At 40.7% G+C, this 13,311-nt stretch overlaps 1 protein-coding gene and 1 pseudogene across 1 annotated transcript in view; one reads left to right on the top strand and one right to left on the bottom strand.

Annotated features, from left to right (window-relative positions):
* The window catches only part of LOC111813497, a 62,214-nt pseudogene extending 51,793 nt beyond the window's left edge, over positions 1-10,421 (top strand).
* Dock3 (dedicator of cytokinesis 3) overlaps positions 1-10,796 on the bottom strand; it is an 825,219-nt gene extending 814,423 nt beyond the window's left edge. The window contains exon 1 of the mRNA XM_023706273.1: positions 10,500-10,796. Within this exon, the coding sequence (XP_023562041.1) occupies positions 10,500-10,536 (37 nt within the window). The 5' untranslated portion in view covers positions 10,537-10,796. The remainder of the gene's footprint in view (positions 1-10,499) is intronic.
* Positions 10,797-13,311: the final 2,515 nt, after the last annotated feature.

Genomic DNA, 13,311 nt, shown 5'->3' with positions numbered 1-13,311 from the left:
ATATATAGAAAGAGGGTTGGGGCCAAGGATATAGGTCAGTGGCACAAGCGGCTGGCAAGCCCAAGGTCCTGAGTTTAATTCCTGGTACAAAAAGAGTCTTATGGTCAAAGATCTAGAAAAATATTTATAAAGACAGCAATATAGAAGACTTGACAGGAAATACTTCAAGAAATAAAAATATCAGAGAAAGGCATTCCATGTAGGAATAATATAAGCAAAGACAGATTGATGCGTATAAGAATCATGTAAGCAAGGCACAGTAGCACATGACTATAATACCAAAACTCTAAGAAGTTGAGGCAGAAGAATCTTAAGTTCACCCCCAACTGGGACAACATAGAACTCATAAAGACCCAGTCTCAAGATAAAAAATAAACAAGGATAAGGATATAGCTCAGTGTAAAGGCCCTGAGCTCAATTCCAGTACCACAAAAATGTGTTTAATGCATAATAAATAGTTCTGGCACATGGCAGGACAAGCATAAATAAATCCAGACAGAAAACTGGGCATACTCAGTTTGACTAAAGTACAAGTTAAAAGATGAAATAAATTTGAGCCATAATGTGAAAGTGGTGAACACAGAGTAAATACTTAATGAACACCAGCTATTCTAACTAGCTTTAGTTCTGGAATCTTAAATTGTACTAAATTGTATTATCTCTAAGATCCCCTACAATTCTAAAATTTCATGAATCAAGTTATTTATATTCATAGAACAAGGACTTATAAGAATCTATAGGCAGGCCTGGCAAAGTTGACTCAGCAGTCTAAAATGTCTGCTTAAGCAAGCTTAGACAAAGCGCAGGGACCACAGTTCGATCCCAGGCACCACGTGCTGTGCCAGCCCCGCCCCCAGGGTGGGCTGAACTGGCCACAAAAAAAGAAGAAAAAAAAAAAAAAAAAAGAATCTATGGGGAAGTCATGCTTGTAAGCCCAGAACTCTAGAAGGATGAGGCAGGAGAATCACAACTTAGAGCCTACCTTGTGTTACAAACCCTCAAAAGTAGATTGTATTATAATTATTGTGATATTCCTGGCAGCTGTAACTTTCTGCCAGACATGTAGAAGTTTTAAGTGGGTATTGTTGACACAAAACTGAACATTTTATTAACATGGTATTCAGTATCTCTAAATTTTAAAAAAGGCTAACATAATGTCAGGTAACTCGACAGTGTCCAAAATTTGCTGATCAAGGAGATTATAGGGCCAAAGAGGAAAGTGATCGATGATGTAGAGTGTGCCTAAGGAGAGTCACATGGAGAGAAAACATTCTCTCAGGCTTTCACAGAGAGCACATTGGCCAAGCAATGGCCGTGACTCATCCACATGGCTGACACTGACAAAGGTTCTACAATCTGAGGTGCAGGATCTTGGGATAACTCCTGAGGGGCTTTCACTGACCTTATCAAACCCAAAAGCTACAACTCTTGTTGCATAGGTCCTGCTTTACCTTGGTCTTGGCCATCCAGCAGAAAAGAATAAAAACGAAAGCTGGTGAGATGGCTCAGTGGTCTAAAGCACCTACTTAGAACAAGCTGAGCAAAGCACAGGGACCGCGGTTCAATCCCCCAGCACCACATGCCAGCCAGCCCCGCCCCCTGGTGGGCTGAGCTGGCCACACACACACACAAAGAAATAAATAAATAAAATTTTAAAAAAACAAAGTGGAACTTTAAAAAAAAAGAAGTAAAGTCATGCTGTTATGTTGAGCTGTCGGGGACTCAGGTCAACAATTTCTGACATAGCCAGTCAAGCGGAAGACCCAATACTATTATGGGCTACTGGACTCTTTTAAAATATCTTGCTGAGTTTACATACCTATAATATTCAAATAACGGAACTTAACAAGAAAAAGGGTATACAGACGATTGTATCTGTTTATTCAAAGTGGTTTTGATAGATATATAGTTATATTCTCTTAATGAATAGAATGATTCTTGTATAGCAATTAACCACTAGGAAGAATGTATGCAGTGTGTTAATTATTGAAACTGTCCTACCAATTTGATTTGCAACTGTCTCACTGTTATTTGTTTATCAATAAAATTATGGGGGAAAAAAAGGCTAATAATGTAACTCAGTGTGAAGGTTCTAGATTCCATCACCAGTACCTTACTGTAAAAAATTGTACAGGGAGTTATTAGTTCTATAAAATAGCAATTGCTAATTATAGCTATCTCTATGTCTGGATTTCCACATGATCAAGACTAAAATTAGACACATATGTATCACCATGCACTAAACTATAGTAAATATGGATCAAAGATTTAAACATTAAAACAGAAACACTAAATCTCCTGGAGGAAAATGTAGGTAGAAATCTTTAAAAATATAGGGGTAGAGCATTCATGAACAAAATCCAAATTGCACGGGAAATACTTAAAGAATCGACAACTGGATCTTATCTTCTTTATTTTACTTATTTTGTTTTATTTTTTTCTTTTTGGATACAGGGTCTCACTATATATGCAGTTTGGACTCATAGCGATCCTTCTGCCTCATTCTCCCTAGCACTGGGATTACAGGCATGTGCCACCATGCCTAGATTCAGGGCTAACACAGAGCACCTGGAGTTCTGAGGCTGACACGGTATGCAGTACCAGGGATTGAACTTGGGACCTTGTGCTTGCCAGGCAGGCACTTAGACAGAGGAGCTATCTCCCCAGACCCAGGATCTCATCTTTTTGAAAAGTTTCTGCCCTTAAAAGAAATCACCAGGACTGATGAGATGGCTCAGTGGTCTAAAGCACCTACTTAGAACAAGCTTAGCAAAGCACAGGGACCGAGGTTCAATACCCCAGCACCACATGCCAGCCAGCCTCACCCCCTGGTGGGCTGAGCTGGCCACACACACACACACACACACACACACACAAATAATTTTTTTTTTAAATCTCGAAAAAAAGAAATCACCAACACAGTAAAAAGAAAACCCATGAACTGGGAAAAATTTATAGCTGACCCCTCTCTGACAAAGGCCTTCTATCTAGAATATATAAAGCATTGTTAAAAATCAGGCCCCCAAAATTCAAAGATCCAATCCAAAAATGGGCATCTGAGATGAATTTACACTTCTCAGAGAAAGAAATACAAATGGCAAGTAAATATGTGAAAAATTTTTCAACAGCATTGGCCATTTGAGAAATGCAAATTACAACACTAAGATTCCATCTCACCCCAGAAAGAATAGTTATCATCAAGAAGCCAACCAATGACAAATGCTGGAGAGACTGTGGAGAAAAAGGAACTATTCTTCACTGTTGATGGGAGTGAAGACTAGTACAACTACTATGGAAGTAAGTGTGGAGATTCCTCAAAAAGCTAGGGTTAAAGGTCCTATTCAAGCCAGCTATTCCCTTCCTGGGTATTTTCCAGAAAAAGTAAAAACATCATACCACAGCAATTTATGTGCACCCATGTTTATAGCAGAGCAACTTGTCACAGCTAAATCTTGGAAGCAACCCAGATTCCCATCAACTGAAGAATGGATAAAGATGAGGTATTTTTATACAATGGAGTATTATTCAATTATAAAAAGAATAAATTTGAGGCTTTTATCAGTAAATTGACCTAATTAGAGACCATACTATTAAGTGAAATAAATCAGACCTGCATATGCAAACATCATATTGTCTCTCTACTGTAAGAACCTATAAGAGAAAATAAAATCTGGGGACAGCAAGATAGCTCAGCAGACTAAGCATTTGCTTAGGGCAAGCTTCTGGTGACCAGGATTTGTTCCCAGCACCACATGCTGCACCAGCCCCGCCCCCAGGCCCACTGAGCCAGCCACCAAGTCCAGGCATGGTGGTGCACATCTGTAGTCCCACCACTGGGGAGGCTAAAAACAGGAGTATCACTACAAGTCCAAGCTTCACAGTGGGACCCTGTACCAAATTCATAAAATAAAATAAAAATAAAAGTAAAATCTGAAGGATATAATAGACAATGAGAAAAGGGAATGAATCTGTTCAAAATGAAAGAATTACTGAGATGAGAAGGACAGGAGAGGGGGTAGGGGAAAGAGGCTTATATGTGTATGTAATCAGGATGGTTTGGATAATTGTACTGTGGATTTCTGCTAGTCTATGGAAAGGAGCAGTTAATGCTTGATTAGTTTTGTCTTCTTTTTTCAATTAGTTTTCCCATCTCATTCCCATCTTGCAAGGTGGTGGGTGAAAAAACTAAGAAGCCAGACACTAAAGAGAAGAAAACTGAAGCCAAGAAGGCTGCTGCCAGTGGTACTGGTAAAAAGGGTTAGGTGAAGATTAAAAAAAGTCTAACAAGGGGCAGCCCCACTGCAGCCAAAATCCTGTAGTGGTTACAGGAATTGGTAGGGTCAGGAAGACAGCTCAGTAGAATAAGCACTTGCTTGGCAAGCACAAGGGCCTGAGTTCAAACCCCGTTCCACAAAAAAAAAAAGAGTCAAAAGACTCTTTGTCTTGTGTATCAACTGGTAGATACTCCCAATCTGCTATGTGTCCCAGAAAGGCTTTGTACGAGAAAAAGTACACAGCTACTAAATCAAAAGTTGAGAAGAAAAAGAAGGAGAAAGTTCTTGCTACAATCACAAAAACAGTCGGTGATGACAAGAATGGTGCTACCAGGGTGGTTAAGCTTCAAAAAATGCCTAGATACTACCCTACTGAAGATGTGCCCTGAAAGCTCTTGAGCCACGGCAAGAAACTTCAGTCAGCATGTGAGGAAACTTCAAGCTAGCATCACTCCTGGCACCATCTCGATCATCCTCACCAGGTGTCACAGAGGCAAGAGAGTGGTCTTCCTGAAGCAGTTGGCCAGTGGCTTGCTACTTGTGACTAGGCCTCTTAGCCTTAATCTTGTTCCTCTAAAGAACATACCAGAAATTTGTCATTGCCACCTCTACAAAAATTGATATCAGCAAAGTGAAAATCCCCCAAACACTTCACTGATGCTTACTTCAAGAAGAAGCAGCATCTGTGGAAACCCAGACACCAGGAAGGCGAGATCTTTGACACCAAGAAAGAGAGATACCAGATTTCAGAGCAGCGCAAGGTGGATCAGAAAGCAGTGGGCTGATTTTAGCAAAACTCAAAGCTGTTCCTGCTCTTCCTGTGAGCAGCCTGAGGTGACTTGTGAAAATGGTTTGCTATTCTCTTGACTCAGAAAACCCCACAAATTCATGCAAATCAAGAGGCTCAAATCTTCATGTTCACTTTAAGAACACATGTGAAACTGCCTAGGCCATCAAGCTTATGCATATCCAAAATTCCACCAGGGCTGGGGAGATAGCTCAGTAGAATAAGCACTTGCCTGGCAAGTGCAAGGGCCTGAGTTCAATCCCCGGTTCCACCAAAAGAAAGAAAGAAAGAAAGAAAGAAAGAAAGAAAGAAAGAAAGGAAAAGAAAAGAAAAGAAAAGAAAAGAAAAGAAAGACAAACAAAAAAAATCAGTTTATTTGGGGCTAGGGAGATGGCTCAGTAGAATAAGCGCTTCCCTGACAAGCGCAAGGGCCTGAGTTCAATCCCTGGTTCCACCAAAAAAAAAAAGCCATTAAGTATCTGAAGGATGTTGCATTAAAAAAGCAATGTGAATGTGTGCCATTCCGGTGTTAGAATGGTAGAGCTGGTAGGTGTGCCCAGACCAAAGAGTGGGGCTGAACACAGGGTCGGTGGCCCAAAAAGAGTGCTGAATTTTGCTACACATGCTTAAAAATACAGAGAGTAATGCTGAGCTTAAGGGTTTAGATGTAGGTTCTCTGGTTATTGAACATATCCAGATGAACACAGCACTCAAGATGTACCTCTGTACTGAATAGAGCTCATGGCCGAATTAATCTATACACGAGCTCCCCCTGCCATACTGAGATGATCCTTACTGAAAAGGAACAAACTGTTCCTAAACCAGAGGAAGAAGTTGCACAGAAGAAAAAGATATCCCAGAAGAAACTGAAGAAACAAAAATTTATGGCACAGGAATAAATTAAGCATAAAATAAATGCAAATAAAATTAATATTGTCTATTTAAAAAAATTAAGTGGTCAGTGAGATGGCTCCGTAGAATAAATGCTTCCCTGGCAAGTGCAAAGGCCTGAGTTCAATCCCCGGTTCTTAAAAAAAAAAAATTTTTTTAATTAAAAAAGTAGAAAAAGCTGTTCCTCAGCTCTGGGGCTACCTGAGATTTGTTTTTGCTCTGACAAATGGAATTTATCCTCATAAATTAATGTTCTAAATCCTAGTTAATAAAGAAAATATTAAAAAGTGAAAAATAAATAAATTAATTAATGTTCTAAATTTCGTACTAAGAACCCAATTAAATAACTGATACGTTAAAAAAATTATTTTCCCTTTTCTGTCTTCTTAATTTCTTATAATCTTTTTCTTCTATAATTTTCTTCTTCCAATTTTGCATGCATATATCTGGTAATATGAACAGCTAATCTGAAGACAACACTATGTAATATAACAAATACTGTGAAGTTCATATTAGTTTGTCTAATAAAACACATTATTTTGTCTAATTTGTAATTTTTTGTTTTAATATTATTTTGTACTTTCTAAAATAGTTTTAAAAATTTAATATAGGATATACAACAATCACAAATTGTAAATAAATGGGGCTGGGAAGATAGCTCAGAGGCATAAGCACCTACCTGTCAAGCAAAAGCTCCCAAGTTTGATCTCCAGGCCCACATGCAGTGCCAGCCCTAGAACCCCAAGCACACTGTGCCAGCGCCAGAACCTGGCATGATAGTGCATGCCCCCGTAATCTCAGCACTTGGGAGGTTGAAACAGGAGGATTGCTATGAATTCAACAGCAGCCTAGGAGCTACAAAAGTGAGCACACAGTCAGCTTGAACTGCATAGCGATACCCTATCTCAAAAAAAAGGGAGTATTTTTGAAAAAAAAATTAAAAAGTTAAGTGTTCTGTTTGTTTTGTTTTATTTTTACTACATAGTTCAAGCTGGCCTTGAACTCACTATGTAGCCCAGGATGGCCTGGAACTCATGCAATCTTCCTGCAGCAGCCTACCAAGCACTGGGTTTATAGACATATACCACTCTGTCCAGCAGTGTAAGGGTATTTTGGATAAGAAAGTAAATGAGGACATACCATACTGCCCCCCCCCGGGGCACACTGAGCTAGCCACTAAGGGCACTGGGGAGGCTGAAAACAGGAGGATCACTATGAGTCAGAGCTGCATAGTGAAGCCCTGTATCAAATACGAGAGAAAGAGAGAAAGAGAAAGAGAGAATGAGAATGAGAGAAATCTTTCATGCGCTTCTAAATGGGGATTAACAAAAAATAAGCGATAAATCAAGGGCCTGAAATAGTAAATTTACATCACAACAGCAATGGAATAAACAAGACAACCTTCTAAAGTAGCTTGCATATTTATGATGTCAAACTAATTCACACACACTGAAAGCTTTGTTATTTATGTATTTAGGTGTATTCTAGCTTTGTTATTTATGTATTCAGCATTGGATATAGATTGCCATTGCTGTTCTTGGTTTTTTGTTTCTCTGGTAGTTTTGGTATGCAAAATAATAACTGGAATTTTTTTCACCTAATGCACTTTAGGGCAAAACACTTCTTGGAGAAAAAAAATAAAGGATACAGAACTTATCAAACATTCATGGCTACTAGAGGAAAGCAGAGATTCTCTAAACGGTCTCCTTCTTTCAACATGAAGATTCAAAACATAGGGTAATGAGTTCAGTATAGAAATGCCCTTTATAATACTATATGAGACCAAGACAGTCAAGAACATTACAAAACAGCGCCCACTGCCAAGAAAAACATTAAGGAGAATATACAATTGTTGAAGGACAAGAAAGGATTGATTTACTAGCCTCTAAAATCCACTTTTTTGATCCACTTAGTAAATAATATCAGGACTATTCTGGGAATCTACACAACCACCAGTGCACAAAATGGCTCATCAGTGAACCTCAGGAAAAGGCAGTGCCCTACTGACCCAGTAAGTTGATCACAAAATGGAAACCACACAATGGAAAGGGAAGCTTAGGTATCACTTCATCCTAAATGAACAAACAAAGTAATTCAGAAATGTTGTAATTTTTTTTTGGAATGTTGTAATTTGTACAGGATTCCTACAAGAATAATTAAAAAGCAGTAAGATTATTATGGGATCTGAGAACTCTTACCAATGTCAAATATAGCTGAACAGCTGCAATAGAGAGAGAAAAAAACTCTCCTACTGCTGCAACAGGGACTCCTTCCTTCACCACATCAAGGCAAATGGAGGCCCTCTCAACATTTCTCCAAATTGATGCAAAGTGAATGTAAGTGTTCCCTTCCTGCTATAGGATTATAGGTTGGCAAGGAGAAATAATAATCTGTGTTCCAAGTTAGTCATAAAAAATCAAAGCTGAACTCAAAACATTTTCTCAGAGGAATAATGATAATGGTTAAATTTCCAAGCTATCCCTCACAGTAATTAAACAGTGCGACTAAATTACCATTTTAATTGACAAGTTTTCTCATTATAAATATTATACTGAAGCTACTTTATAGATGGAATTGGATTTTATGGGGGGAGAAGAGTAGAATTATATTCCTAACATGCTTAAAGGGAATAAAAACATGTTCTAAGTTTTAAACAATACAAAAACTTTAGACATAAATAAGGAAGGGATAGTGGAACAAAGCTGTGACAGAACTAAGAGAGTGACTTGCCTTATTTAACAGAAAAGGCATCTAAATTATACCAAGCCACAGCTGCTAAGGAAATGTCTTCAGAATAATTTTCTCTCATTTATCAGGGATTTAAGTTCGGCCCTATGCCCAATACTATGCATAGGGAAAAACAATTTTTCTAAAGCTGAGCACACAAGTCCTATAATACAAGAATTTCATTCCTTTTTTTTTTTAATAAATCACACACCAAAAATCCTAGTGCTTTGAGATTCACATAGTCTTGATTGTCTTGTATACCCTCACTTCAAAACATACCTAGCATTTATCAAATATTTGATAAATGCTGATTTGATTTTCACAACCCTGTAACATAAGTAAACATTACCTCCAATTTACTGTGAAAGAAATGATGTTAAATAACTTGCCCAACAGGACCAGTAAGAAGACAGGACCCTGAACATCACAATTTCCTCTACTTGAGAGTTCTTCCCCAGAAAGGAAGCAATTAATCAGGCACGACTGGACAGCTGATCACTAATTATTCCAGTTTAGCAGTTCTGAGAGTATTGGAGAAGACTGACAGAATGACAACTTTGCATGTCATAGCAGTATAAACTTAGTATTCAGGGAATGCTCAAATTCTTTTTGATAAAAAATACCCCTAGAAAGTGAATTTTGGCATTATTTTCCCAATTCCTTTTCAACACAGGCTCTAAGAGTAGGGCTCCTTTTGTCACTTCCGTTCTAACATAGCTATCTGAAAGCTTCCAAAAGTTACCTTTCAAAACAAGATTTTCTAACAACGGAAGACATCTCTGCAGGTCCTTAAATTTAAATAAATTACATTTTTACATGGAAATGGCCTTATTCCAAACCATCTGTCACCACTGTAGTTCAAAAGTTACTTTATAATCAATTCTAAACTAAACCTTGATTCAGTTGCAATAAAAATGGAAATAAAAATCTATGTCTAGGTAGCTTTCCCATCCAGAATTTTCCATTACATACTTTTAAAAAAAAACCTGTACATTCAACATTTTAAATGTTTCTAGCTACCCACAATAATTTACAATAATGCAATGTGACTGAAATCTGCTATGTAACCACCAAGAAACGCTAACACTGTAAATTACTTTAAATTACTAAATACTCTTTTTTTAAGAAAATACAATGTTAAAAGAATTATTCTACTCTGGAGTTTCATGCAGCATTTAAAAAGAAGTCTCTAAGAGAAATAACGTTCCCACCTGAAAACAGATTTTTTTAAAGCAAAGTATGTGTATATAACTAAACATCGATACATGCCCAAAGCACTTCCCATTGAAGGACAACTATTTGTAATACTGAGGATAAAACAAAATAAATCAAACATTTGACTGTAAATTTTGAACTAAGAAAATGTCAACGTTTTTATTATTTTTTAAAGATTCCAGCCTGAAAATAAACAGCTACCGGGCTCATTAATTGGGGTGGAAACTCATTAAAATCGAGGTTTTCGAGCAGAAAAAGCAGATTCTCAGCATTAAGGTTCCTGGGTAAACTGCTTGGTACCCAACAGAACCTCGCGCAACTGCGGAGCGGGGCCCGCCCCTGCCCTGCCGCGGGCCGCACCTGCCGAGGCCGCGCAGCCAGCGCCCCCTGCCGCCCTCCCGCGCTGGGGACCCGCGCCTACCGCGCCCCCGCAGCCGCCCGCACCCGCCAGCACCCGCACCGCTCCGCGTTCGCCCAGCGCGGAGGCCGCACAGCCTTCTGGCCGCGGCGGACGCGACAGGATATGAATCTAGCAGGAGCCGGGAGTCCTGGCGCGTCCCCCCACACCCCAACCCCTGACGCTGCCAGGCCGGGGCCTCACCTACCTACACCGTATTTCTCCTCCTCCGTGGGGGTCCACATGGCCGGGCCGGACGCGACCCCGCAAGCGCGGCGGCTGGGCGACAGCGCGGCGGGCACGGCCACGGGCCCAGCTGTGGCGCACCGCGAGACGAGGCGGGGGCGGTCAGGCGGCGCGGGGCAGTGGGCGGCGCATCCTTCACAGGCCGTCCGGGAGGCCACCGTCGCCGCCACGTCTGGACCTCGAGGCTTCGCGAACGACCCCGGCGCCCCTGGCGGAGCGGGCGAGGGCTCTCCACCTGTCCGCCGCCACCGCTCCCGCGCCGCTGCTCGGCCCCGCACAGCTCAGACGCTGGGCTCCAGCCGCCCTGGCTCCAGCCGCTGCCGCGGCTCGGCTCGCCTCAGCTGGCTCGCAGGACGCCCGCGCATGCGCCGCTTCCTGGCGCGCGGGGGCCGGCGCTGCCCGGGCTCGCGCCCCTCACCCCGAGCCCGCGCGCGAATCCACGCGCGGTCTCCGCGCCGACCGAGGAAAATCCGCCGAAGGAAGAACTGCCTGGCCAGGGCCGGAGGCCGAAATGTCCACCCAGCGCAGGAGGTGCTGAAGTCCGGCAGGTGGAAGGCCAGAGATCCTCTGGCTTGATTCCTCCTGCCTGGCGCGCCGAGATAGTCACTGGCCCTGGTCAGAAAGGGGCAATCCAGAATGACGGGACAACATTGTTTTCCAACTCATTCTGGTGTCCACCACAGTGCTGTCATGGCCACATACTCTGGAAGATACCCTAACCCTTGCCACCCTCAGAGCAGGGTTACCATTTAGGAACCTAGTGGATTGCGCTTGTTCCTTCATCCCCATGATGTCATCTAGGCCGAGGACACTGGCACCTCCTGGTTTCTTGTTAGAATGCCAGTGTGGTTAATCTCTAGGACTTGAACAATCACAGCAACATTCCTGTTAGAGAAACATTCTGCAGTGGGCTCTGAGGGTTCCCCTGCAGGGCACCATCTCTGCTCCTCCTGGATCTTTGCCTTCCTGCCTCTCCTAAGTTTGGGCTCCCTCTCAAAAACTTTCCTCCTTGTGCTTCCTAAGAATACATTCTTTTTGATTCTACAAGAGTCATCTTGCAACTACCCAGTCAACCACTCACTAAAAATTGGCAATTACAAAACTACTTTCCACCTACATCTAGACCATATGATGTTGTTCCCAGCTCTAACCCTAGCAGATTCATCCATCTCTGTCACCTCCACCTTCAAGTCAAAACTCTGGTATCATCCTTCACTGTCACTGTTGGACACCCCCTCTCTTCAAAGCCCAGCTCAGCACCTTACTTCCAGAAAACCTGCCCTAATGCTACAAACCTTTCCTCCTTAGGATTCCATTTATGTTGTGTTTTTATCTGTCCCCTTAAAAAAAGAAAGGAAGGAAGAAGAAGGAAGGAAGGAAGGAAGGAAGGAAGGAAGGAAGGAAGGAAGGAAGGAAGGAAGGAAGGCAAAGCAAAGCAAAGCTGTCAACTTACTAGTTTGTAGGCAAGCTCCAGGTTAAAGTCATCTTTCATGAGTATCCTGGTAATCATCAGATCTTATTGATTCCTCCTTCTGAGTGTTCTTTGTAATTTCTCTCATGCCTGAGAATGCTCACCTGGATTACTGGTACCACTTCTTGATCTCTGGACACCAATAAAGACTTCCCAGTCTTGCCCATGAGATATCTGTTCTGTGAATAATTAGTTTTTCAATAACCCAAATACATTTTTTTTTTTTGCAGGAAAAAAGAGTAAGGAGTTCCAAGAACTTAACAAACAAAATGTCATTATTTATGTAGCTAACTCTTCCAGGAAGATCCACCCTGTACCCAATGGCCACCCTGAAAGAATACTACAGGATGAAGCTACATTTCCACAAAACTCTCCTGGAAGCTCTGTGCAGCAAGTAGGGCCAAGCTACACAGGCCTTCTGAACAACCAGAAATCTCTTATTTTATCCTCTACTTCCACTGCCTTATCTAATGGTTATTATAACAGTGACTGAGCCTAAGGCTAGTCTTCCCAAAATTTGCTGTCTTGACTCCACTTAGTCTCATGTTCATATGAGTTACTGGAACAGGGAATTTATATCTGTTTGTGTATGTCCTATTCAAAAGACCATAATTTTAAGTGATGTAGATCAGACATACCAGGTTAAATATTATGTAGATTCTCTTATCTGAGAAACTCAATATATAAATGACAAAATAAAAGACATAATAAAAAGAGAGGATAAAAGTTATTGTAACAGCATATATTACAATTATGTATCTTAAAGTGCACCTTGATTTAGTACAGTTATCTTATGTGTTTTATATGTTTTGACCTATTTTCTGGCTGTTAATCTGTTTATGTGGCAATTAGTTTAAAAGTATTTAACAAAATTTTTATTTTAATTAATTAATTTTTTGTTTTGTCGGAACCAGGGATTGAACTCAGTCCCTTGCTCTTGCCAGGGAAGCACTTATTCTACTGAGCCATCTCCCCAGCCCCAAAAGTATTTATAAGATAAATAAATTAATCTGATGCTAGCAAAATGAAAAGGAGTGGGGGGAGAAACTGAGATATGTTATGTACATGTATCAGTTCCATGCAATGTTGTCATTATGTACTGTAAACATGTACTAATAAAAATTTTTTAAACTATAAAAAGAAAATTTTACAAAAAATAAAGAAATGTCATTGTAAAGAAACAAAGTTTGCTGTCTTGCTTCTAATATAAATTCATCATAAGTGACAGTTTCTCCAAACCTCCTCCCAAAAACATTGTCTACACCACGATTGCACACCTCAGCTTCAGAATCGGATGGCAATC

This window comes from Octodon degus, unplaced genomic scaffold (genome assembly GCF_000260255.1).
Source record: "Octodon degus isolate 3935 unplaced genomic scaffold, OctDeg1.0 scaffold00008, whole genome shotgun sequence".
NCBI lineage: Eukaryota > Metazoa > Chordata > Mammalia > Rodentia > Octodontidae > Octodon > Octodon degus.
This window is presented reverse-complemented; position numbering and strand designations above follow the sequence as displayed.